Raw genomic sequence first — 27,204 nt, 5'->3', positions numbered from 1 at the left:
AATCAAGGCCATCGTTAACTACAGAGTGAATTTGAGCCCAAGTCGGGATACATTAAACCCTGTCTCCAAACTAGCAAAGATAAGACACATCCTTTACTGTGATTTCTTGACCCATCAGGTACCACTTTGAGCAAGCTATGATCACTGGTGCCCAGCAGACAGGCTCTCAGCGCCAGGTGTCAGAGGGGAGTAAGTCCTTCCTTCCTTCCTATGGTGTTCCCACTGAAAATGTGTGACCTGAATCCGCTGGGATGAATATTGTGGGGCTGCCCTCTACAATAAAAACGTCAACATGAAAGATAAAGGAAAAGTGATAGAACTTTATAAAGGATGAAGAGATAGTCACTGGAGTACTCGGAGCTCCATAGAGATGTGGCTGTGCTGTGCGAGGGCACCAGGCCACCCTGGAAGTTAATGAAACCCAGGTAAACAGACCCTGAGAATCAGAGGTGAGATACCCCTGGGTTCTGGGTGGAGCCATCCTTCCTGTGCTGGCCACCGTGAAAGCAGCAGCCACAGCTCTGTGCTGCCCCATGGCCTTGCGCTTCAACAAAGGCCACAAGGTGTCGAAGAATGTCAGTAAGCGAGGCACGGCCTCACCAAGCACACCAGATAGTCCAGGAGATGCTTGGCTACGTGCTACAAGCCGTGGGGCCATGGAGCCGCTTGCTCAAAATGTCCAAGGACAAGTTTGCAAGTTCATCAAGGAAAGGGTGGGCATGCGCATCTGCCCCGAGAGTAGGTGACAGAAGCTGAGCCACGTGCTGGTGGCCGTGAAGAGGGCTGTGGCCAAGAAAGACTGACACCTTCCCCCTAAACATTTATGCTGCACAAACAAACAAAACAAAACAAAATAAAACAAAACAAAACAAAAACCAAAAAAACACCACCAACAACAAAACAGAGGCAGCAAACTTATCCTCAAGTGCATTCTTGAGCAGCTTTCTTGGGTGCACAGAAGGTTCTCAAATACTTTGGCCTGCTCCTCCAGGCTTCTAAGAACTGGTCCGGTGAGGACAAGTTTGTGTCTGCTAAAGAGAAAGGTCTGAAGCCACAGCAAACATGGGCAGTCTAGTTAGGAAAGAGAAACAGGAGTAGATGCCTGCAGGTGGTGGCGATTGGGGATCGAGGACCTGCCCCGGCCTGAGGATTACAAGCAGGTAATAGTTGCTAGGGCAGGAAGAGGGGGAACATTTTCTTCAGTGATGTAATCACTGGAGGGGCGCCCACACTCTGGTAAATCAACCCTCTACATGTCGTAGAAACACTGATAAAATACAGAGGGTCACAATAAATAAATGAATAAACAGGTAGGTAGATAGATAAATTCAACAAAACAAAAACCATGGACTGACAGGATGGCTCACCAGTGAAAAGAGATTGCCGCCAAACTTGATAACCTCAGATAGAGTCCTAGCTCCCAAGTAACTGAAGGAGAGAACTGGGTGCTGGGAGTTGTCCTATGACTTCTACATATGTGCACCCATGTAATAAAAAAAAAAATCAACATGAAAATAGAAAGCTTCTGCCCCCTAAATGATGGGATTTAAAGTGTGCATTACCACGTCAAGTTAAAAAAATAAATAGGAAAATAGAAAGGGAATTAATTAGCTAGGAAGAAGGAGATCAGTAAGTGGGAGAAGGAAACTAGAGATGATAACAAAGCTGGGCAGTGATAGCAAACTCCTGTAACCCAAGTACTTAGGAGGCAGACGCAGGTGGCTCTCTGTGAGTTCGAGACCAGCCAGGTGTACAGAGTGAGTTCCAGGACAGTCAGGGCTACACTGAGAAACCGTTGTCTTGAAAACAAAACAAAAACAAAAATGGAAAACAAACAGAAAACCCAAAGTTAAAATTCAGAGTCAAGGATCCACAGTCACTGGGCAGTGGTGGCACATGCCTTTAATCCCAACACTTGGGAGGCAGGAGCAAGGAGTTAGAGGCTAGCCTAGTCTACAAAGTGAATTCCAGGGCAGCCATGACTGTTGTTACACAGAGAAACCCAGTCTCTAGGGTAGGAGATGGTGGGGGACCCATATTCATTTAGGAGGCCTCTTCTGGCCTTCTTTTCTGTTCTGAGTTTTGCATGATGGGCAGCCACACAAGAAAAAGGATGCTGAGCTGAAGGGAGAGTGTACTGAAAGGGTGGTGCCATGGCAACCTGCAGGCAGCCCTGTGCAAGGAGCAACAAAAGGAAGAAGTACCGGAGTGTGGTGGCTCATACCGCTAACCCCAGCACTCAAAAGGCTGAAGCAGGCAAATTCCTGTGAGTTGGAAGACATCTTGGACTACAGAATGAGACTCCTCCAAAACTCTAAAATATTAAAAATAAAGTTACTAGTGGGCTGCAGACACGGCTCCGCAGGCCTTCGACCAAGCCTGATGACGTGAGTCCGATCCTCAAAACCCACACAGTGGAAGCAGAGAACTGACTCAAGCAAGTTGGCTTCTGACCTCCACTGAGGTTTCAGCTACTCCCTCCTGCCCCTCCCTGACAGCTGTATGCCCTGCTCCAGTTGCATAAGATCTTAGAAGATGCTAGGTAGTGTGCAGAGGTGGAGTTGGCCGAAGCTTCCTTTATGCAGCTATGGGAAGTTGTAACACATGCTGCGATGAGGACTTTCAGTACATCTGCTTTGGGGGTTACCCACACTTCTACAGGTAACTCCTCAGCCACATTCCAATAGGAAGTATCCACTTTAACATACCTGCAAGTAACCCCTCACCCACCCTCCCGAAAATAAGCCCAAGAAACCCACAAGTTCCCTAAGCTAGAATTTAGGGTAGTCATTACTTTGGTCCTTCAGTGACATCCTATCTTGAGAGAATAGACATTTGTTAACATATGACCAAGAGAAGAGAATGCAAACACTATCTGAGGAGATGCAACTACTTCCCAAAGAGAAGGACCACAAAGCTCATAGCTGCACATTTTTCCTTCTTTTTGCCAATCGTGTTTAGCCCAAATGCCATTCAAGCCCTAAGTCCGAGCATAACTTCCAGATTACAGAAGAGACAGGAAAGACAAACATGCTAAGCAAGGAAACTGATATATGCCGGGTGGGGGATATTCTACAGAAACCCTGCCCTGAAGTATTCAGAATGTGGTGCACGGATCAGAGATTAAAGAGATTAATCCTTGCAGCTGAGAGAGAGAGGGAGAGAAAGAGAAGGAGAGAGAGAGGGAGAGGAAAGAGGAGGGAAGGAAGGAGAGGGAGGGAGGGAGGGAAGGAAGGAGGAAGGGAGGGAGGGAGAGAGAGGGAGGGAGAGAGGGAGAGAGAGAGAGAGAGAGAGAGAGAGAGAGAGAGAGAGAGAGAGAGAGAGAGAGCGCGAGAGCGCCAGACAGCAGACTCGCTGCATCTTCTGATAGAACCTTAATAGCCCCATCTATCACAGAACCCAGCCTGGCCTTGAACTGTCAGTGTAGCCAAGGGATGGCCTTGAGTTCCTGATCCTTTTGTCTGTCTCTGAAATGCTGGGATTACAGATGCGAGCCAAGTGCACCCAGCTTTACGTAGTGGTGCTCTTGACCAAACAACAAGAAATCAAACTCAGACTTTCCCAAGCTTCTTCCAAAACCTAGTTTACAAAGATGGGTGGATGGCTTCACCCACAGCATTGATGTCTTTAGAAAACCACAGAACAGGAGGATTCTACACCACACATTGCCATGTCCCCCCAAACCCCACAAATGACAGGAAAGAAAGGGAGGAGGGAAGAAGGAAAAGGGAAGGAAGGAAAAGAAGGTGGTGAGGTCCCAGCAGTGGTGGCACACACCTTTAATCCCAACACTTGGGAGGCAGAGGCAGGCGGATATCTGAGTTCGAGGCCAGCCTGGTCTACAAAGTGAGTTCCAGGACAGCCAGGGCTACACAGAGAAACCCTGTCTCGAAAAACCAAAAAAAAAAAAAAAAGAAGGTGGTGAGGTGTCTCTTGAGGTGAAAGTGCTTGCTCCAAGCCTGATGACCCGAGTCCACTCCCTAAAACCCACGTGAAGGACAGAGAAAACCCTTACAAGTGCCGTGGTGTACACCTGCACATCAATGGATAAATAAATGTAATAATATTTTTTAAAGGAAAAAAGAGAGGCTGTCTGAGCTCAAAGGAGGCTTTGGAGAGCTATCAGCCAAATGCCCATGTATAATTTACATACTGATTTGCAACATGCTCACAGAGAAAAGGCATTTATGAGACCAGTGTGTGCAGGAGGAGGGGGGATGAACAGTAAGTAGTAGGTATTAGACGGCATTAAGCTAACTCTCTTGGCTTTGTTCATTCGGGCTTTGTCGTGGTACCATGGCCAGCATGGAGGTTGTAAATACAAGAGTACTTCTCTCTTGGAGACTAAAATACACAAAGACAAAATAAGTTGCTGATGTCTGTGCCTGGCTTTAAAATAAGGCAGAAGTACGGAAAGGGGACATGGCAGTGTTAGACTAAAAAAAGATCCACCATATGCTGGCAATTGTGAGAACCAAATGAAGGGCACATAGGATTTCCTTATACTATGTTTTCTGTATTTAAAAAGTCAGTGTTGGAGTGGGGCAGGAAAGGAGTGGCAGAGCACTACGGTATGCACCAAAGAAAAGACGTATTCACAAAATCAAATACCGAGGCTAGGTCAAATCCTGCCTCTGAGGGAAAACTTAAAAGCCAGCCTTTGTCTTTCCCCCCCATGCTGTTGAACCCAGAGTCTCAAGGAGGCAAGTGCACGATCCCTGAGCAACCTTACCGACCCTAGGAAAGATATTCTTGAAACAGATGGGACAGTAAGAAAATGGATTGAGAAAACTGGGCCAGCAAGAAGGCTCGATGGGTAAAAGTGCTTGCTGTTAACCCTGATGACCTAAGTGCCTATCCTGGGTCCCACGGGATGGAAGGAGAAAACTGCCTCCCAAAAGTTGCCCTCTGACTTTCCCACGTGGCAGGTCACACACGAATGTGCACGTGCATACGCATTGTACAAATAGCTGTAAATTTTGAAAAACAGAAGAAAACAGATAAATTATATCAGACAAATATTGTCAAATTTTAGATGTGATATGGCACTGTATTCATGCAAAAGAATGTGTTCTTGTAAGATCCTTACGACTGTATGGGTGATACGTGTGTGCACATGTTCTGTGTGTTTGGACACATGTATGTGAGTGTGTGTACATATGGGTACCAGAGGTTGATACTAGACATCTTCTACACCTTAGCTTTTTGAGAAAGGATCTCTCACTGAACTTAGAGGTTATTAATTAAACTAACCTGGCTGGCCAGGGAACTGCCAGGATCCTCTTGTCTCTACTCTCCTAGCTCTGGGGTTTCAGATGTGTGCTCCAAACAAGAGTTTTATGTGGGTGCTGTGGATTGAACTCAGGTCCTCATGCCTGTGTGGCAAACGCTTCACCCACTGAGCCATCTCCTCAACTTAAAAACAGGCAAATAACCTAATATCTACAATTTAATTTCTTCCTTTCTCTGCAAATCACCTTTTGCTTTTTTTGAGACAGGGTCTCAGTCTATACCCCAAACTCACCTTGAACTTGCAACCCTCAAGCCTCAATCTCTTTGGGTGGGGTCAGGTAGTAAAGTTTCTTTATGTAGGTAGCCCTAGCTGTCCTGGAACTTACCCTGTACTCCAGGCTGGCCATGAACTCAGAGATCCGCTTGCCTCTGCCTTTGCTAAGATTACAGGTATGCACCACCATGCCGGCTCTACCTCAGCTCCTGAATGCTAGGGTTACAGATGTGTGCCACCATACCTGGCTCCAAAACTTATTTTCAGGTGGTAAAGAAATAAATGTAATTGGTAATCAAAGCAGGCAGTGGCAAGAGGATGCCAAGTGGAAGGTTTGCCTGAACTACAAAAAGGGTTCACACCTGGGCAGTACAGTACCATCACACCATGAAAAATATAAAAGTAGCTGGGATGTAGTTCAGTGGTACAGCGTTTGCTTGGCACATGGGAGATCCTGTGTTTAATCCCCAGTGCTGTGAGGGGCAGAGGGTGTGCATAGTGTGTGTATGTGCGTGTGAGTGTGTGTGTGTGAGAGTGTGTATGTGTGAGTGTATGTGTGTGAGTGTGTGCGTGTGTGTGTGTGAGTGTGTATGTATGTGTGTGAGAGTGTGTGTGCATGTGTGTGTGAGTGTGTGTGCGTGCATGTGTGTGAGTGTGTATATGTGTGTGTATGTGTGTGTGTATGTGTGAGTGTGTATGTGAGTGTATGTGTGTGAGAGAGTGTGTGTGTGCGTGCATGTGTGTGAGTGTGTGTGTGTGAGTGTATGTGAGTGTGTGTATGTGCATGTGTGTGAGTGTATGTGTGTGTGAGAGCGTGTGTGTGTGTGTGCGTGCATGTGTGTGTGTGAGTGTGTGTATGTGAGTGTGTGTGTATGTGTGAGTGTGTATGTGAGTGTATGTGTGTGTGAGAGTGTGTGTGTGCGTGCATGTGTGTGTGTGAGTGTGTGTGTATGTGTGAGTGTGTATGTGAGTGCATGTATGTGTGAGTGTGTATGTGTGAGTGTATGTGTGTGTGAGTGTATGTGTGTGTGAGAGTGTGTGTGTGTGAGTGTATGTGTGTGTATGTGTGTGTATATGTGTGTGTGTATGTGTGAGTGTGTGTGTGTGTGTATGTGTGTGTGTGTAGGGAAGCTGGAGAGATGACACAGCTGTGAAATGCACTTGCTGCCCTTCTAGAGGACTCCACTTCAGTTCCTGACACCTAGGTCAGACAACTCACAGCCACCTGCCTGGAACTCCAGTTTCAAAGGACTTGACGCTTTCTTCTGGCCTCTATTGGTACTGCACCCATGTGTGCTTGTGTGCAGAATTGAGTGTGTGGGAAAGAAGAAAGAATTGAGAAGTATCTAAAAGCCAGATGATTCAAATAGGTGGAGGAAATTATGCCTTATCTCTCATTTTACCCAGTCTGCCTTAATTAAATTTTGTGAGCTGGGGGTGGAGGCACACCGTGGAGTGAGTATGAGGGTAGAACATGCAGGAGTCGGTGCTCTCCTTCCAGCATGTCGTCCCAGGGATAGAAGCCAGGTCTTCAGGCTGGCAGCAACCATCTTCACTTGCTGAGCTGTCTCACTGGCCCTTAATTTGTTTTCACCGTAGCACTCACGACTACATAAACAACTGAGGTCTCTCCGTGTTGCTTTTTTATTGTACACTGCTCACTGCTGTCTCACAAGGAGGCCATGTGAGCTCCATAATTCTGAGAATGAGTTCAGCACCTTTTCTATTGCATTCCTAGGATGTAGCACGGTATTCAGCACATATAAGACAGTAGTCTGGGGGCTGGCGAGATGGCTCAGCGGGTAAGAGCACTGACTGTTCTTCCGAAGGTCCTGAGTTCAAATCCCAGCAACCACATGGTGGCTCACAACCACCTGTAATGGAATCCAATGCCCTCTCCTGGTGCATCTGAAGTCAGCTACAGTGTACTTGTGTATAATAAAAAATAAGTCTTTGGGCTGGAGTGAGCAGGGACTAAGAGACTGGAGCGGGGCCGACTGGAGCCAGCAGAGGTCCTAAAAATTCAATTCTGAAGAACCACATGAAGGCTCACAACCATCTGCACATAAATAAATAATAAATAAATAAATAAATACATAAATAAAATTTTAAAAGAAAAAGACAGTAGTCTGGAACTTCCGGAGGATTCTATTAGCTCCTCTTGTCTCCCTGCTACCCTGTAGCAATGGAGATTGAATCTAGGGGCTCCAGAATAACACCAGGTGCTCTACCACTAAGTCACACTCCTTATACCCCCCACCCCTGTGGGAATCAAGGCAGGTGCTCTAATATCAGGGGATTGTAGGATGTGCTCTACAGATGAGCTATCTCCTTAACCTTTTTTTTTTTTTTTTTTTTTTTGGTTTTTGAAGACAGGGTTTCTCTGTGTAGCCCTGGCTGTCCTGGAACTCAGAAATTCACCTGCCTCTGCCTCCCAAGTGCTGGGATTAAAGATGTGCGCCTGGCCTCTCCTTAACCTTTTTATTTGTATTTTTTAAAAAAAAAGATTTACTTATTATTATATCTAAGTACACTGTAGCTGTCTTCAGATGCACCAGAAGAGGGCGTCAGATCTCATTACAGATGTTTGTGAGCCACCATGGGGTTGCTGGGATTTGAACTCAGCAGTCGGTGCTCTTAACCACGGAGCCATTTCTCCAGCCCTCCTTAACCTTTTTAAAAAATATACTTTACTATTTCTATATCAGTGTCTGTGTGAATGTGTGCACAAATGGACAGAGCTGCCATCCAGAAGAGGCCATCAGACCCTTAGAGTTGGAGTCACAGGCTACTGTAACCGATCAGACGTAGGTGCTTGGAATCAAACTCTAATCTCTTTTCCGGGAGCACCAGAGCTGCCATCCATCCACTCCCGCTCTTCGACATGTCCTTCCTACTGGAAACTCACACGGGCTATTCAGACACACCTGGAAGCACATTTGACAAGTCCCCAGGTGGGCTGGGGCCGTGCCTCTGTGGTTAAACTGTTTGTCCAGCATGAATCCATGAGGAAGCCCAGACCTGAGGAAATGCCTGGTGGGTGTGGTGGTCTGCCTGTAATTTCAGTCTGAGAAGTGGAAACGGGGTCTTAGAACAGGCTGTTGAGTGACACCAGTCATATCCGTGAGCCCTTAGTTTGACTGAGACACTCTGCCTCAAAGAATCAGATGGAAAGGTGATCAAGAACGATGCTGGACATGAGCCTATGCCTCCACATGCATGCACACGCCTGAACTTGCACCCCAACCACATGCACACATGACGGGGTGGTGGGAGGAAGGAAAAATGAAAAGGAAAGGTGCATGTCCTTTGGAGTTTATGTTCTGAAAGAATTGGGTAGGAAAATAATAAAATGGGACTCATGATAAAGAGTATAAACAATATGTATGTGAGGAAGGGTGTGGCTCAGTTGGTAGACTGCTGGACCAGCATGAACCAAGCTCTGGTTCAATTCTTAGCACCATATGCACCACACTTGGTGGTGGTCCATGCCTGTAATCTCGGTACTAAAGATGTTGAGGCAGACGGATTGCGAGTTCAGGGTCATGTTTGGTTACTTATGGTTATGTAGTGAGTTCCAGGCCAGCCTGGGTTAAAGGACGTGCCCTGCAAGCATGAGGACCTGAGTTCGAATCCTTTGTATGTACATTAAACTTAATCATGGCTGCTATGCCTGTAACCCCAGCATCAGGTCATGGGACAGGAAGATCCATCCTGAGAGCCCATAGACCATCCAGTAAAGCCCAAAAGACACATTTCTTAAGTCAGTTAGAGACCCTCGCTGAAGATAAGAACACAGAGCTGGGTTCAGTGGCACATGCCTTTAATCTCATACTCGGGAAACAGAGGCAGGGGGATCTCTGAGTTTGAGGCTAGTCTACTCTTCATAGTGGGTTCCTGGATAGCTAAGGCTACACAGAGATACCCTGTCGAAAGAAAAAAAGAAAGAAAGAAAGAAAGAAAGAAAGAAAGAAAGAAAGAAAGAAAGGAAAGAGAGAGAGAGAGAGGGAGGGAGGGAGGGAGGGAGGGGGAGAAAGATCACAGTGAAAACCATTCTACATCTTACTCTGGCCTCTGCATGTGTGAACCCACACTTACATGAGTAAAACACATACACACACACATATACACATACATACACACATGTACACATACATACACATTGTACACATGTATATATACATATACACACAAACACACAAATGCACATACATGCATACACATATGCATACAAGTACACATACATACACACAAACACGCACATATGCACACACATGTACACACACACAAAGATATGTGGTAGTAGGACTTTAGAAATGGCTGCCAGTGTATGGTGACACCCTTTGCTCATTTGTTACTTGCCATCCTGCCGTGTTCACCGGTTGATTGGTTGGTTTGTTTCTTTACATTTATTTATGTAGTGTGTTCTGTGTGCATGCAGAGGTCAAAGAACAGCCCGTGAATCTGTTTTTACCATCTACCATGTAGGCCCTGGGAACCAAACTCAGGCGATCAGTCTTGGTGGCAAGCACTTTTACCCACTTAGTCATCTGCAGACCTCATTTTCCTTCTTTTTTGGGGGGTGGGGTGGGGTAGGGTGAGGGGTCTTCACCATGTAACCCAGTTTTGCCTTAACCTCACTGTTGCCCAGGCTGGTCTCAAACTCAAATCAACCCTCCTACCTCCCAATTGCAAGGATTACTGGAGTAAACAGGATTACAGGATAAAAGTCCAGCCAGAAGAGGAAATTTTGAAGAGGGCCTGGGGGTCAGGAAGAGACCCCTGCAGGGAGGAATAATGAAGTGTAGAAGTCCTGTGGTGAAGCTGAGATCTGCATTTCCAAGCAATGGAATGTATTGAATTCAGGGCAGCAGAAAGCCACCGGCAACGCAGGGAGTGTTAGTGGGTCACAGATCTGAGCACCAGCTAGGTTCTAAAAGACCTTGTAGGCCAGAGTGAGCGAGCGATGTGAGCGTCTTCTGACACACTGGAAATGTACCGGACGAATGCAGGAAATCTCGTGACAATTGTGGATGACTTGCAGGGGAGGCTGTCCTGCCACGGTGTCTGGGCGTTCATGGTGGATTTAGCCTCACAGGACCTGCTACACTGCACAACTGATGAATGAATGTTAAAGCAGACGCAGGACTGGGGATGTTGCTTGGCTGGTAGAGTGTTTGTCTAGAGTGACTCTAGATTCAGTTCTCGGTAGTACGTAAAGCGGGTACAATATCATAAGCTGTAGTCCCAGTACCCTGGGAGACCGAGGATGGGAAGGTGCCGGAAGATCAGAACAGGAAGGTCACGCTCCACTACACAGAAGTACAAGGTCATTCCAGAGTAGGTTTGGGGAATGTTTTTGTTTTGAAATCAAATGTACAGAGTGTGCTTCGGAACTGGTGTGAATGCAGGGTGTGTGTGTGTGTGTGTGTGTGTGTGTGTGTGTCTACGGTGACCTGCAAAAGCAAAATCTAGGTAAGCCTCCCTGTGGCGGCATACAAGGCTTTGATTCCAGTACCCAGGAAGCTCAGTTGGATGCAGAGCTTGAGTTCAAGGCCAGCCTGTCTCAGGACAGCCAGGGTTACATAAAGAAATCTTGTCTCAAATAATCAAAGAGAAAAGAGAAGCTATGCCACCCTGGCCTCCTCCCCCAGCTCCCAAAAGTCAGTCACTGGGTTCTATTGATTCCCTTCCGGTCAATATCCTTCTCTCTCACAGCTGGAAGATACCTCTAACCCAGGCTAGACCTAACCTGCTGCTGCCTGGACCACTGCAGATGCAGTCCAGTTTCAGCCTTGTGATGTCAACTTGATGGACTCTTACGGTCACCTTGGGAGACAAACTTTTGGGTATTCGAACAAGGGAGTTTCTAGATTGTGTAAACTGGGGCAGGAAATGTCACCCCAAATAAAGGAGGCATCATCTCCTGGTGTTAGATCCTGAATAAAAAAGAGAAGCAATTTGAGCCCAGCATCCATGCCTCCTTGCTTCTGATTACTGATGCAATGTGATTAGCTGTGTTCTTGCCGCCAGGTTAGGCTGCACCCTGGAACCCTGAGTCAAAGCAAATCCTTCTGTCCTGAGGCTGCTTTTTATTAGATCCTGTGTCTCAGCAATGAAAACAAACAAGCAAAAACTAATCAAGTCTCTTGCCCTCCAGTTTATTCTCCAAACCCTTGAGAGATGTTTGACAAGGGATATCCCAAGCTATCTTTCCTTAATGCTCCAACCACCACCACCACTTTCTCCAGTTTTTGAGTGCTGATGTTATCAATGATAAACTCTGAAGTGACTCCGGTCTTCACCACGAACACGGCACTTAGACCACATCATTCTACTCTTACGCTCTAAGGTATTGATATTATGCATGGAGTTCTGTTCGGTTTGTTTTTGAGATAGTGTCTTGTGCAGCCCAGGTTGGTCTTGAACTCACTATGTAGCCAAGGATGATTTTGCACATCTGAATCTCCTACCCTGACCACCTCCTGAGTACTGGGATGACACAAATTTGATGGCTTTGAGACAAGGTCTCACTATGTAGACCTGGGTATCTGGAACTCTTTATGTACACTAGTCTGGCTTCAAACTCATAGAGATCTGCCTGTCTTTGCCTCCTGTGTACTGCAATTAAGGTTATATGCCACCGTGCCCAGTGGTTTCAATGTTCATTCAAAACAGGATCTTGCTTTGTAGTCTTGGCAGACTGGTCTCAAATTCTCAGTCTTCCTGCCTTGGTCCCCAGAGGGCTGAGCTTACAGACATGTATGTGCCTGGTAGAGTTTTAGGAGCTGTGATTTTAGTGGGGTGTCACAGTGCTGTGGTGAAAGTGCCTGGTCTAGAATCCCGGACTCACTGCTGAACAATTTCACTTTTGCTTCTGCTTCCACAGGGGCAAATGAAGATATTGGGACTGGGGAGAAAGCTCAGTGGGCAAAAGTACCTGTTGTGCAGGCCAGATTTCGATCCCTGAAACCCCCATAGGTGGAAGGAAAGAACTGACTTCCCAAGGATTTCTTCTGGCCTCCACAACTATGCCTTTGCACTCCTGACCACACAGACATGCATACACAGACATGCACATAGTAATAATGATGATAATGGTAATAAGAAAAACTTTAAACGGAGATAATAATAGTCAAGGAAATGAAATAATGCAATTCACATAGGGCAGATCTGCCCAGTCCCAAACAAGTCCGTGATGACACTACCGATACCAACGCATTTATGTATTCATCCATTTATTTCTTTGTTCTGCTTCTATTTTTTTTCAGCATTTTCTAAAGGTTTATTTATTTATTATTATATGTAAGTACACTGTAGCTGTCTTCAGATGCACCATAAGAGGGCGTCAGATCTCATCATGGGTGGTTGTGAGCCAAGTGGTTGCTGGGAATTGAATTCAGGACCTTCAGAAGAGCAGTCAGCGCTCTTACTGCTGAGCCATCTCTCCAGCCCCTGCTTCTATTTTTTTGAGACGGGGATTCTTGTAGCCCAAGCTGGCCTTGAACTCACCTTAAAGACATAAATGGCCTTGAACTTGTGATGTTCCTGTCTCCATCTCCCAAGGGCTGGGATTATAGGTGTGCTTTGTTCAGGGCTTTTGTAAAGTAGACAGCCTACCAGTGTGCTACTACTATAGGCAGCCTACCAGTGTGCTGCTACTATAGGCAGCCTACCAGTGTGCTGCTACTATAGGCAGCCTACCAGTGTGCTGCTACTATAGGCAGCCTACCAGTGTGCTGCTACTATAGGCAGCCTACCAGTGTGCTGCTACTATAGGCAGCCTACCAGTGTGCTGCTACTATAGGCAGCCTACCAGTGTGCTGCTACTATAGGCAGCCTACCAGTGTGCTGCTACTATAGGCAGCCTACCAGTTTGCTGCTACTATAGGCAGCCTACCAGTGTGCTGCTACTATAGGCAGCCTACCAGTTTGCTGCTACTATAGGCAGCCTACCACCAGTGTGCTACTACTATAGGCAGCCTACCAGTGTGCTACTACTATAGGCAGCCTACCAGTGTGCTACTACTATAGGCAGCCTACCAGTGTGCTACTACTATAGCCAGCCTACCTGTGTGCTACTACTATAGGCAGCCTACCAGTGTGCTACTACTATAGGCAGCCTACCAGTGTGCTACTACTATAGCCAGCCTACCTGTGTGCTACTACTATAGCCAGCCTACCTGTGTGCTACTACTATAGGCAGCCCTTGCTGGTTTGCGCTTTACTACAGCTGAGCACTTACTGTTACAGCCCAAAAACCTTATGCCCATGACCAAGATCAGGGTTTGGACAACTGCACTATTCTTCTGTCAGGTTTTGTTTGCTTTGCAAGCTAAGGATGGGATTCACATTTTTAATTTCTTGGTAGAAAAAGAGAACAACAATAAGAAATATTTTGGGCTGGTGAGATGGCTCAGTGGGTAAGAGCACCTGACTGCTCTTCCGAAGGTCCAGAGTTCAAATCCCAGCAACCACATGGTGGCTCACAACCATCTGTAATAAGATCTGACTCCCTCTTCTGGAGTGTCTGAAGACAGCTACAGTGTACTTACATGTAATAAATAAATAAATCTTTTTTTAAAAAAAGAAAGAAAGAAAAAAAGAAAAAGAAATATTTCAAGACACATTATGGTTTGAATGTGAAATGTAGCCCCACAGGCACATATATGGAATTTTGTTCCCCAGCTGGAAGTATGATTTTTGGAAGCCTTTGAAAACTCTAGGAGGTAAGACTTAGCCTAAAAGTAGATCAAGTAGATCACTTGAGGATGTGCCCTTGATTATAGGTTCCCTCCTGGCTCGGCCCTCACTCACTGCTTTCTAGTAACTTTGTCCAACTTAACAGTTGTGGTTTATGACGGTGGTGATGGGAGTGGGGGTGGGGCAGATGTGCATGGAGGGGATGGAGAGAACTCAGTTATGAGTGCGTCCTCTTGCAGAGGACCCAAATTCAGTTCCCAGCACCTATATCAGGCAGCTCACAAGCACCTTTAACTCCAGCTCCAAGGGATCTGACACCTTCCTCTATTCTCCTGTACACACACCCTACACAGACACACAGAATTAAAAATAAAATAAAACACTTTTTGAAGAACAAAGAGGGGAGGCCTAGATGGCTCAGCGGTTAAGAGCACTGACTGTTCTTCCAGAGGTCATGAGCTCAATTTCCAGCAACCACATGGTGGTTCACAACCATCTGTAATGGGATCTGATGCCCTCTTCTGGTGTGTCCGAAGCCAGCTACAGTGTACACACATACATTAAATAAATAAATAAATAAATAAATAAATAAATAAGTAAATAAATCTTCAAATAAAATTAAGTTAAATAAAAAAAAAAGGGGACAAAGAGAGAACAGGGTGAGCTGGGAGGCCTGGTGTCTTCACCAGTCATCTCTACCTAATTCCCTGAGGCAAATTCTCTGACTGAACTTGAAGCTCATTATTCAGCTAAGTCTATACGTTTGAAGGACCACCTGTCTCTACCTACTCAGTGCTTGGGATACAGGCATGCACTGCCATAGCCACTGTTTGTTTGTTTGCTTGCTTGCTTTTAATGTGGTGCTAGGGATCCGAACTCAGATCCTCAATCTTGCAAGGCAGTCACTCTTTACCAACTGAGCCATCTCCCTGCCCCAAACATAGACTTTTGCCTCCACGACGAGCCACCTCGACACGGGCCTACAACAATGGAGCCAGCCAATACACAGAATGAAATCTCTGAGATCGTGAGCCAAAGTAATAAACTGCTCTTGGGCTGGCGAGATGGCTCAGTGGATAAGAGCACTGGCTGCTCTTCCAAGGGTCTTGAGTTCAAATCCCAGCAACCACACAGTGACTCACAACCATCTGTATAGCTACAGTGTACTCACAAACATAAAATAAATAGATAACCCTTTTTTAAAGGTATTAAAACTGTTCTCTCATCTCTCAGAAAGAGCTCATCCAGGCAGTAGGGGATCTCTCAAAGATTATAGCTGTGGTTCAGCTGCTGAAAGCCACAAGCTTGAAGGTGCATAAGCAAATACCCTGGGATAGGGTGAATAGACTAAAATCTATTCACTCTAAGATGAATTTAAAAAAGAGATTTAGTCTGGGCATGGCAATATATGTCTATAATCCCAGCACTAGGGAGGCTGAGGTAGGTGGACTGCCATGAGTTTCCGGCCTACAGAGAAAGAGCTTGTCTAAGCTCATCGCTATGTATCTGTGCTGACTAGTTCTACCTAGGAAGGAAGTCATTATTTTTACACATTTTAATTAAAATAAATGAAAATTAAATGTTTATTGTGTGTGTTTATAAAGAGATATGTGCATGTGAGTGCATGCACCCGTGGAGGCAGGTCCTACAGAGCTGGCATTAGGGAGGGTTGGGAGCCATCCCAATGTGGGTGTTGGGAACCAAAAAAATTTTCTTCTGGAAGAAAATTTCAGAGCTTTTAGCTGCTGAGCCCTCTCTCTAACCCCACAAGGAAGGGAGTATTAATGACGAATTATCTAGATCAGGTTGCCCTAACCAATCATCTGGGGGTTGGAGGGATTGTCTCAATTTTTTTTTTTTTTTGTTTTGGTTTTTCGAGACAAGGTTTCTCTGTGTAGCCCTGGCTGTCCCAGAACTCTCTGTAGACCAGGCTGGCCTCGAACTCAGAAATCCACCTGCCTCTGCTTCCCAAGTGCTGGGATTAAAGGCGTGCGCCACCATCGCCTGGGGGTTGTCTCAAATATTAATTGAGGTGGGACCCATCGTGAATGTAGGCATTTCCTGGGATAGGACCTCAGCTATTTAAGAGTAAAAGACACTAGCTGAAAAAGCAAGCAGGCAGCACGGGTGCTTTCATTTCTCTCTACTTTTTTTTTTTTTTTTTTGGTTTTTCGAGACAGGGTTTCTCTGTATAGCCCTGGCTGTCCTGGAGCTCACTTTGTAGACCAGGCTGGCCTCGAACTCAGAAATCCGCCTGCCTCTGCCTCCCAAGTGCTGGGATTAAAGGCGTGCGCCACCACGCCCGGCTCTCTCTACTTTTGACAGCACATGTGACGAGACTGGCTGCATGGGCTCCTGCCTTGCTTTTCCTGAAATGATCGACTGAAATTATAAGCCAAATAAACCCTTTACTCCTCTAAGTTACTATTAGTCTGAATGTTTTGTTTCAGAAATCAAACTAGAACACCACACACATCATACGACAACACATGCATGCATACACACAGAGACGCACGCATGCACGCACTCGACGTCAGTCTCTCCCATTTGGAGACCAGAACTCTGACTCTCAGCCCCAAAGGCATCATTAATCTGCAGTTTGAGCTTGGGCAGACAGTTACTGGTTCAGCGCTTGCACAGTGGATTTTAGAATCAGAATACACTTGGTTCAAAGCCCAGCTCTGCCATTGACTGGCTGAATCAACCAGTTCCATCCCTGTGGTCTGCAAACAGAGGGACTTTATATACAACATACTGGGTAGATTGAATAAAAGTCCCCATGGGATGCACTCTTGCCCCACTTTCTCTCTCTAGGCTACTATTTTTCCATCTCAGAAATGATGAGCCCTTTCTGTTCTGACACTTTTGGATCGTGATATCCAACATGTCTTATTTTAGCTCGGTGTCTGGCTCGAATGTTGTGATTTGAATCTGCACAGAGGCTGTACCCTGCTTTCCTTGAAAAAGGTCTTCTCAGGTTAGGGTGAAGGCTGGGGGAAGGTTTGGCCTCAAGAGAGCTGGGGAAGGAGCAGGGACATCCTTCTGCAACTGCTTCCACAGTGACCTACAAAGATGGACCCTGTGGGAGAGCAGGGTGAAGGAGAAACACCGTAGGTTGTGGCAGATTATATATCTATGTATGAGGAGATGGTTCAGTGGATAAGCGTGCTTAGTGTTCAAGCATGAGTACCCAAGTTTGAATTTCCAACATCCATTTACCAAGTAAGCCTTGGCTGACCCATGTCTGTGACCCATGCACTGGGGAGTCAGGCCAGAGACAAGCAGATCCATAGACCTCGTTGGAGCCAGTCTAACTGAAATGGCAGTAACACACCCTTTATCAAGGCAATAATGCAGCATATGACTGAAGGTCACAACATTCTGCTGTGGCTCTACATGCACAGATGCACAGACCCACATACCTCATATGCATAACACACACATGGGCACACACACATACACACTCTTAGATATCAGTCAATCAGACTGGATTGTTGAGATGAAGTATATTGGAATTACAGTAAACTGGTCTGGAATGAATTGGATTGGACAGGGATGGAGGGATAAGACGCCCCCAAAGAACTTCGCTGTGATCTCCAGACACTGGCATCATCTGGAAGCTGTTCATGTTGGTGACTCGGCTGTGTGGATCTTTGATCCCTCACTCTATCAGGTGAGCGCTAACAACACCCCATAGACTTTTTAGAGGATGCAGTGTGAGATCACACATGCTAAAGATAAAGAGCCTTGCACCTCAGAAGACAGAGGAGCTGTAGATGAAATCTAAACTCTAGCTAATGGCATGTACTGTGAAGTGCTGAGAGTGAAGGGCACCTGAACTACATCCTGAAATGTTTAAAAAACAGCAGTAAGAGATGGATGGATGGATAGAGAGATAGATAGAGAGAGATAGAGAGAGAGAGATAGGTAGAGAGAGAGAGATAGAAGCTTAGATAAAGAATTTAGACCCTGGCTTCGATGCCCAGCACCATGTAAGCTGGGTAAGGCACACGCCTGTATTTCTAGTGCTCAGAAAGCGAAGGCAGGAAGCTTAGATGCTCAAGGTCGTCCTCAGCTGCACAGTGAATTTAAAGGTAGCCTGAGCTATTTGAGACCTTTTTTCCAAGAATGGAAAAGGAAGAAAAAGGAAAGAGAAGGGAAGGGGAGAGGAGGGAAGGCAAAAGCAAATGGAAAGGAAGGGAGATATGGGGATGGGATAAAAGAAAAGGAAAGAAAAACAGAAACAGGTACAGATAGAAGAAAATGTAAACCCGGTAACAGACCACCAGCTGACTGGAAGTGATGGGCCTGTGACTGCTCACTATAAAAATCTTATTTGTGATATAGCTGTCTCTTGTGAGGCTATGCCAGTGCCTGGCAAACACAGAAGTGGATGCTCACAGTCATCTATTGGATGGAACACAGGGCCCCTAATGGAGGAGCTAGAGAAAGTACCCAAGGAGCTGAAAGGGTCTGCAACCCTATAGGTGGAACAACAATATGAAATAACCAGTACCCCCAGAGCTCGTGTCTCTAGCTGCATATGTAGTAGAAGATGGCCTAGTCGGGCATCACTGGGAAGAGAGGCCCCTTGGTCTTGCAAACTTTATATGCCTCAGTACAGGGGAATGCCAGGGCCAAGAAGTGGGAGTGGGTGGGGAGGGGGGGAGGGTATGGGGGAACTTTTGGGATAGCATTTGAAATGTAAATGAAGAATACATAATTTAAAAAATTGGGAAAAATTTTTGTTTGTTTATTTGTTTGGGGGAAAAATTAAAATAATAAAATAGTGCACCCAAAATAAAGAGCTCTGCAAACTGTTAATTCCTAAAATAACTGTGCTAGTTAAAAATACGACTTCTGGAGGCGAACTAAGTGAGTTTGACTCCCAACTCTGCACTTCACTCTTTTGGCCCTGAGCTCATGACTTCATCCCTCTGAGCCATTGTTTCCATATCTGTAAAATGGGACTATTAATAGTCCTCACCTCATTGGCTTGTTTCAGAACAGAGGCCAGCACCTAAGTAAGCACATAGCCACGCTCTAGTCCTCTAAACAACGCAACGCACTGGCACTACGCCCCCTAGAGCACACATCAGATCAGCCGCGCACACATCAGATCAGCCGCGCACACATCAGATCAGCCGCTCAGTGGAAGAAGGTTCTTCCCCTAGCTCCTGGAAGCTTCTCCCCTCCTCACCCCTGCCCCAGCCCACAGCTCCTTGGACTCACCTGATAAAATGAAAAAGATGCCAGAAACGAACGCAAGAATGGTCCTCTGAGGTCGGATGTGGCCGATGTTGCTGATGACAAAGGCGGTGAACACGAGGAAGAGACTGACCATAGGGAAGGGTGTAGCCGTGCGCACTGTCTCTGGGGGACGCGGACATGGAAAAGCAGATGTGAGGGACAAGTCTCCAGTGAGACACCTCTCAATTCCCTTCACTTCTCTTTAGCTTCTCCCCTTCCCCAGGAACTCCACCCCTTGATCTGCTAGGTCCTCTGCTGACTGGACCCTCAACCAAGCCACACCCTTGATTTGACCACACCTCTCTTCTGGCTCTCAACTTGGCCACCACATTTCTATTTGACACGCCCCCTTCTTCTTCTCCTCCTCCTCCTCCCTTCAACCCTCTGCTCTTTGTATGATACCCCTTTCCCTACCTAATCCACCCCCTTCTCCACAAACCCTCTTGCTGCCTGTGCCCCGTCCCTGCTCCCCCTCACTCAGAATATTCTCCGTGTTTTCCGTCACCAAGTTGATCTCTGGTTCAAGAAAGTACTCAGAAGCCACACAGCGCCCCTTCTCCCGACCTGGTGGGAAGGAAGATAAGAAAGCAAGGATTGAGGAGAGGCTCCAGGACTGGAGAGAGGCTGTCAAGGGCAGAACAGGACCCAGGATGGAGATGGGAAATCTCACCCAAAATTTACAGTCTGCACTGCTCTTGGGGCTGGAGAAGGGGCTGAGACAGCTGAACCTGGAAATGCAGGACTGCTGTCTAAGGGGAGGCTGTGGCAGGAGGGCTGCAAATTCAAGGCCAGCCAGGTTACCTAGTGAGATTAAGTCCAGCCTGGACAATTTAATAAAGTCCTATCTCAAAATAGGAAATAAAAAGAGGGCTAGGGATGTAGCTCAGTGGTAGAGCTTGCTGAGCAAGCTTTGGGTTCAAACCCAAGTACTGAAGAAAGAAAGAAAAAAGAAGGGAGCGGAGGTTGTGGGGGCGAGGTAGGTCATGGTGTGTTCCGGGCATTGGAGGGTGAAGCTGGGCAGGGATGGATGTTAACATTCTAAATGAGAAGGGAGCTGGGAATAAGGATTCCTGTGTTCCCAATGTTCAGGGAGCTAGGATCTCTTTTCTTGTTTTGTTTTTCTCTTTTTGCTTTTGTTTTGCTTTTTTCCAAGACAGGGTTTCTCTGTGTAGCCCTGGCTGTCTAGATCTCACTCTGTAGGCTGACCTGGAACTCACAGAGATCCACCTGCCTCTGCCTCCCCAGTACTGGGATTAAAGGCGTGCAGTGCTGTGGCCTAGAGCCAGGATTTCTAAAAGGAAATAGTCCCAATGTTCAGCCAGCAGGCAGGGAATCATCCTCAGGACACATGAAACACTGTAACTGTCAGAGGAGCCAAGCTCTGAATTTAGATAGCTAACTGGCTTTGTTTCTTTTCTTTTCTTTTTTGAGACAGACTCTCATGTATCTCAGGCTGGCTTTGAACTCCCTAAATAGCTAAGGATGACCTTGAGCCTCTTGCCTCCAATCTCCCAGATTCTGTGATTGCAGACATGTACCACATAGTTTATAAAGTTCTAGGATGTTTGCTAAAACACTCTGCCTACTGAGCTACATAAGCTCTAGTCCTAGAATTCTGATTTTTTAAAAATTGTCTCATTAAAAAATTATATTACTTAACCAGGTGGTGGTGGTGCACGCCTTTAATCCCAGCACTTGGGAGGCAGAGGCAGGTGGGTTTCTGAGCCCGAGGCCAGCCTGGTCTACAGAGTGAGTTCCAGGACAGCCAGGGCTATACAGAGAAACCCTGTCTCGAAAAACCAAAAAGAAAAAGAAAGAAAGGAAGAAAAAAAACAAAACAAGCAAACAAAAAAAAAAAAAAACAAACAAACAAAAATACACACACACACACATATATATATAATTTTTAGGGAGTCCAGGTATGAGCATGCAGGGTGCAAGTGTGGAAATGAGAGGACCACTTTCGGAAGTAGATTCTCTCCTGCTACCATGTGAGTCTGGGGATGAAAGTCAGATCATCAGGCTTGCTGCTAAGCACCATATATGCTGGAGTACCTCCCTGTCCCTAGGCTGCTGACTTCTTGAGACAAGGGAAGAAAGTTAGGGGTTTGTGCTGAAATTTAACTTCCAAAGGAGAAATCAAATCAAATCAACTTCTGGGTTCTTGGAATCCAAGATACATGACTATAGAGGATTTTGGGGTGAGTGAGGGCAGGCAAGGGGGGCACCTGCAAAGAAGCAGACTCTCCAGAGGCCAGCGTGCAGCGCCATCTTGACCTCGGTGGTCTGGTTCTGCGGCAAAACGGTCCCCTCCTCCATGTACAGCCAGTAGTCCGTGCTGACCGCGATGCCCACAAGGAGCAGGCCGCAGGCACCAAACACGCTGCTCAGCAGGGTCAGGGCGCGGCTGCTGCAGTGACTCATCCTGAGCGGCGGGGGGCGCCCTGTGGGGCCTGCAGAACCAGAATCTATAGTAGAGAGCGGCCAGAGTCCCCAGACCCGTGCAGGCATCTGGAACATCAGCTCTGGTCAGAGACACAAACTCCAAAACCAAACTCTCAAGCCTGATTCTGTGTAATGAACAGCCATCCCAGCCCTTAAGTCTGAAAAGAGACGCTAATTGTTGACTCCAAATCCCCATAATGGGCTCCCCCAACCAATCTCTGAGCTCTTTCCTTATGGATGCAGATCCTCAACTTGAGACAAGACTTCCAGCCACAGTCTTTGGTCAGACCTAGAGATGATTCTTGACTCAAGCCACGTCTTAGACCAGAAATCCCGAGTATCAGGATTCTGATTAGATTACAAATTCTCAACCCAAGACAAAGTCCCCTAGATCCAACTTCCTATGTTGCTGTGCAAGCCCAATTCTAGAAGCCAGACCTTAGGAGATTCCTAAAGCTTTGAAGTAAGCCAGTAACTCAGAAACTAGCTTAATCAGCAGCTTCACATTTGAATGTGATAATGCAACCCCGACGCTGCCCTGATTTAAGTCCTCAGCTGTGAACACTACACCTCTCCCCCAAGGACCTGTGACCACAATTTAAGCAGAACTAGAGTACTAGGCTTAGACACTAAGTGACGGACGGACAACTTGATTTATTTGGAAATTCTATCACATGCTACCCAGCTTTAACTCCATGCTCTGACCTGGTCAATTGAAATGTTTTCTTTAGAACTGTACCTGAATCACATCCAATAATCTCCAAAGTAGGTCACCACTCACAGCTCCCTAACCCCATAACCTGGACTCCCACACTTGACTTCAGGCCTACTTAAGAATTTGAGCATCGTTGATACTTTTTGGATGCTTATCTTAACCTTAATGCTCAGTTGATTATTTTTTAAAATCACGTGTGTGTGTGTGTGTGTGTGTGTGTGTGTGTGTGTGTGTGTGTGTGGTGTGTTTACATGAGTATGAGCACACATGTGTGGTGGTCAGAAGACAACCTTAGGTGTCAGTCTCCTTCTACCTTGCTTGAAATAGGGCCTCTTGTTTGCTCCTTCTCATGCTAAGCTAGCTGGTATGCAAACTTGAACTAGAGATTCTCCTATCTCTACCTCCCTCTCACCATAGAAATTCTTCTATTACAGATCCATGCTATCTATCATCCTTACATGGGTTCGAGGAATCACAATTCAGAGCCTCACACTTCTGTGCCTTATGCTTTATACTCTAAGCCACCTCCCTAGCTTCGGATCAAATCACTTGTACAATCTTAGGTCCAAACCTAACTCTACCTTATCCAGGCAGGTCTGTGATCCTGGGGTCCTGGAATCTGTTCCAAGATATTAAGACCCAGAGATCTGAAGCTATGATTTGGATTTGAGACTTTCAAGAGCTTGAGCTGAGCCCCTCAAACCCAGCATTCACAATCAGAAAGCTCCAGTAAAACCAATCTCCCTTGCCCAGTAAACAAGAAAACAGCACTCTGAACTGGCTTTCCAATCATAAATTCCCCATCTCAGCCGGGCGTGGTGGTGCACGCCTTTAATCCCAGCACTCGGGAGGCAGAGGCAGGCAGATTTCTGAGTTTGAGGCCAGCCTGGTCTACAAAGTGAGTTCCAGGACAGCCAGGGCTATACAGAGAAACCCTGTCTTGAAAAACCAAAAGAAAAGAAAAAAAAAAAAAAAAAAGAATTCCCCATCTCCATCCTCCAAATTCTACCAGACTCTGGACTCTGATATCCCATGGTAGAACTTTTCAGTCGGTAATATCTAAGTCCTTTCTGTATTCTCCAGTCAAGAAATACCCAGTTGGTTTATATCTGAGACCTCCCAAGTTCTAATTAGGAGCTTAAAAGTTCTAACAAGGAGGTCCTAAAGGGTTCAATTTTTTTTGTATGTATGCATGCATTTATCATGTTTGTGTGTTTATGTGTGTGTGCATGTGTGTGGTCTCCATGGCACTCATGTGGAGATACTTTCGAGAGTTGGTACTTTCTTCTGACTATGTGGGTCCCAGGGATCTGGGGTCATCCATCAGGCTCAGAAGCAACCACCTTTACCAACCAAGCCATCTCAACAGCCTCCAAATTCTTTATCTATAATTCTTACACTACCACGCCCCTACAAGAAATCTCTCCTTGACACAAAATGCAATAATGTGCACTCAGGACTCACCTGAGTATCCCCAAGCTACTCTCAGCCAGAGTCCTCTATGACCAGAGATATACCCATCCCCTTAAAAAACAAACTCTGGGTAGGTGTGTGTGTCTACATGTGGGGTATGTTCAAGAGAATGTACCCGAGTCTAGAGGTGATGGATACATTGGAAGAAGCCAGAGGTGATGGGGCCTCTGGAGCTAGTGTTGAGAGACAATTGTGAATCACCTGACAGGTGCTGTGAAACAAACTCGAGTCTTCTGGAAGAGCAGCAAGTGTTCTTAACTAAACTATCTCTCCAGCTCCCACCCACCATCTTTTTCATTACAAAGTTTGAGACACCTCCCCCAAACATTTTCCCAATATGCAATTAAGACATGAGACTCTACTTGGCTCCATCAGAATTCTGTAAGCTTTTGGATTCTACTCCATCCCAATAAAGACCATAGAATCAGAGTCACCACTTACATCCTGGGGTTCTTAGGTCCAGAACCCCTCACTTTCAGCCCCAGCCTCGTGGAGGACCCAAAGATCTAGATTTAACAGAGCTGTCTAGCTTTTCTTCCCATCCCCCTTCAAGTGGCTCTGGGGCTTGACCGCCAGCTGCCTGCTCTGCTTTCAGTACTCAGCTCATACAAGCATTATCTACCCAATCACCGGACTGTCTTGGTCTGGGGAGCTGACCTCAGCCTTCGGGTCTGCTCCTCCTACTAGACTAGCAGTTGGGGAGCTGGACCTTTCCAATTCCCCTCACTTCTTACATTAATCCCATTCCTTCTCACGTCCAGTTCATCTTCTTTCTACCTGACCCACACAGCTCTTTATTCTGCTGCCATTCCACCTCTGGGACACCCCCACCTCCACCATCACCAGGCCTGGAATCTCCTTCTGATTGATCCTTTACGCCAGCGTTTCCGCGATCTGGATATCTGAATGGCTCAAGTGCCATTCCTCAAAGCCCAAGTCCAAACTCCATCTCCCTTCGATATCCTTGGAGTCCGTAACTCTCCGCTTTATTTAGGACCCTTTCCCAGACTCACGGCTTGCTCTTACCGGCCTGGGCCCTCCTCCTTCGTCGTGATCCGCTTCCTCAAAGACCCCGCCTAGAGCCTACCCAGTGGCGACGGTCTCTTAACTCTCAAACACCGAGTTTGTTTTCTTACTCTCGGACCCTCGGACCCCAGGTCCTCCGGGATCCACCAGGCCCAAATGTTCCTCTATCCGCCAAAACCTTCCCAAATTCAACATTGAAATCCTCAGGATCCCATACCTGGAGCCCCTCTAACCTCCCCCGAGCCCCAATTCCGGCTGAGAGTGGTCTAGCTCGGAGCCCCCTTGCCTCACCGGACCCTCCCCTCGCTCTTACCTCTCTCAGGGCTGGGCGGACGCTCCGGGCCGCGGGCCCCGCAGCCGCATGACCGGCCCCGCGGTTTTCCCCGGCCGCCGCTGCCGCCACCGGGGTCTCCGGTGCCCGCGCCCCCCGCCCCCGCCCCCGAGCCCGGCGTCCCGGCCCCCTCCGGGCCTCCCACCCCCCACCCCCCTCGCCCGCGGCCTCACTCAGCGGACGCAGCCGGGAGCAGGGACCAGCGGCCGCTCATTGGCTAATGCGGAGGAGGGGAGGGGCGGGAAGGGAGGGAGAAGGATGCAGCGAGGGAATGAGATGAGCCTTCAGGATGGGGGGAAGGCAGGGAGGCAGGCAGGGAGGGAGAGAGAATAGAAACAGAGGCAGAGAGCCCAAGAAGGAGAGAGAGAGCAAGAGCGAGAGCGAGAGCGAGAGAGCGAGAGAAGAGAAAAGAGAGAAGAGAGAAGAGAGAAGAGAGAAGAGAGAAGAGAGAAGAGAGAGAGAGAAGAGAGAAGAGAGAGAGAGAGAAATATTTTCTGGAACTCACGCGTCCTGAGACTAGAAAAGACAGACAGAAAAGAGGAGACAGAGATGGAGTAGTTTCAGGTGTCCCCACCCCCACCACTCCAGCGGCTCAGAGATTTTGAGGCCCTGGGAGTAGAGAGGTCAGAGAGCCCCAAAATCCAGGCAAGGAGAGCTCAGAGGCCTTGGACCAAAGGAAACTGAAATCCAGGGACCTTAAGCTTGTAGGAGATGGGATGGGGAAATAGAAAAATAGAGAGAAATAGACGAGAGAGAGAGAGAGAGAGAGAGAGAGAGAGAGAGAGAGAGAGAGACTGACTTTCTGAGGAGAGACAGCAGGGGCAAGCCAGGATGGGATATCCCCCTGACGAGGACTGGGGCTGTAGCCAGGCAAGGGGCGGAGCCTGGGGGTCTGGGCAGCTGAAGAAGGCGGGAAGGGGCGTCCCGGGCCGGGTCCCTAGAGCAGCTGGCGGGCAGGCGCAGAGCAGAGCCGGGTCCTGCAGCCGCCGCGGAGCTGGGAGCGGGGCCAGCACCCCCCCCCCCCGCCGTGATGTCAGCGGGGCCACTCTTAAAGGGGCAGGCTGCCCGCCGAGGGTCGAAACTTGGACTGGGGCTTTCAGGAACGTGATAAGAGTACAGGAGAGGTGATACCAGAGAAAGGGGTAACCTCAGCCTCCAGTTGGAGTGAGACTCGAAGATCCGGAGGAGAGATGCCAGGCCTTCAAAGGAACCTGCTAAGCTTTTGAGGTTCTGTCCCCTCCAAACACACTGACAGGGGCACCATTCTGCTGGCTTGCCCGATCCAGAGACTACATTCCCCATCAGCCCTGGCGGCCAGAGGACAGCACCTGGGGAGGGGGGCAGGGTCTTCTGCGATGTCTGCTGGGAAACGTAGTCTTATCTTGATTGGTCCCCTTCACTCCCTGCTCTCCTCCACACGTACTTGCAAAGTGGGTCAGGGGAGAAAGAGGCCGGGAGGACGTTTCTGCCTGTCTTCTGCCTTGCTAACTGGTTCCCAAGCTTCCAGGTTCTGGTTCTCTCACCTTCTGTAACATGGGGTCCTTCTGAACAAGTCTGTCTCCCCACAGTAGGCTAGCTTTTCATATTTCTTACCAGGACTTCTCTAGATTCTGGTGTATGTTGTCTGTATCTGCACTTTGCTCTGGGTGAATATGAGTGTGTGGTAACTGGGTGGAGGGTCGATCACTTGCTGACACACTGGTCAAGGGTTATTCATTGAGTATGTTACCAATGTGGTCACATCGGTCTTCTCAG

At 47.3% G+C, this 27,204-nt stretch overlaps 1 protein-coding gene across 4 annotated transcripts in view; it reads right to left on the bottom strand.

Annotated features, from left to right (window-relative positions):
• Nucleotides 1–26,441, bottom strand: part of Cacng7 (calcium channel, voltage-dependent, gamma subunit 7) — a 36,195-nt gene extending 9,754 nt beyond the window's left edge. The window contains exons 1-4 of one of the 4 annotated variants that reach the window (NM_133189.5): nucleotides 25,432–25,643; nucleotides 21,688–21,912; nucleotides 19,937–20,023; nucleotides 19,442–19,582 (exon numbers count right to left, since the gene is read on the bottom strand). In NM_133189.5, coding sequence (NP_573452.3) covers nucleotides 19,442–19,582; nucleotides 19,937–20,023; nucleotides 21,688–21,883 — 424 coding nt within the window. In that variant the 5' untranslated portion in view covers nucleotides 21,884–21,912; nucleotides 25,432–25,643. The other 3 variants (XM_030243124.1, XM_030243125.1, XM_030243123.1) reach the window with 3 other exon arrangements.
• Between the last annotated feature and the right edge of the window lie 763 nt (nucleotides 26,442–27,204).

Source organism: Mus musculus, chromosome 7 (genome assembly GCF_000001635.26).
Source record: "Mus musculus strain C57BL/6J chromosome 7, GRCm38.p6 C57BL/6J".
Lineage (NCBI taxonomy): Eukaryota > Metazoa > Chordata > Mammalia > Rodentia > Muridae > Mus > Mus musculus.
Note: the sequence above shows the minus strand (reverse complement) of the source record. Positions and strands in the feature narration are given on the sequence as shown.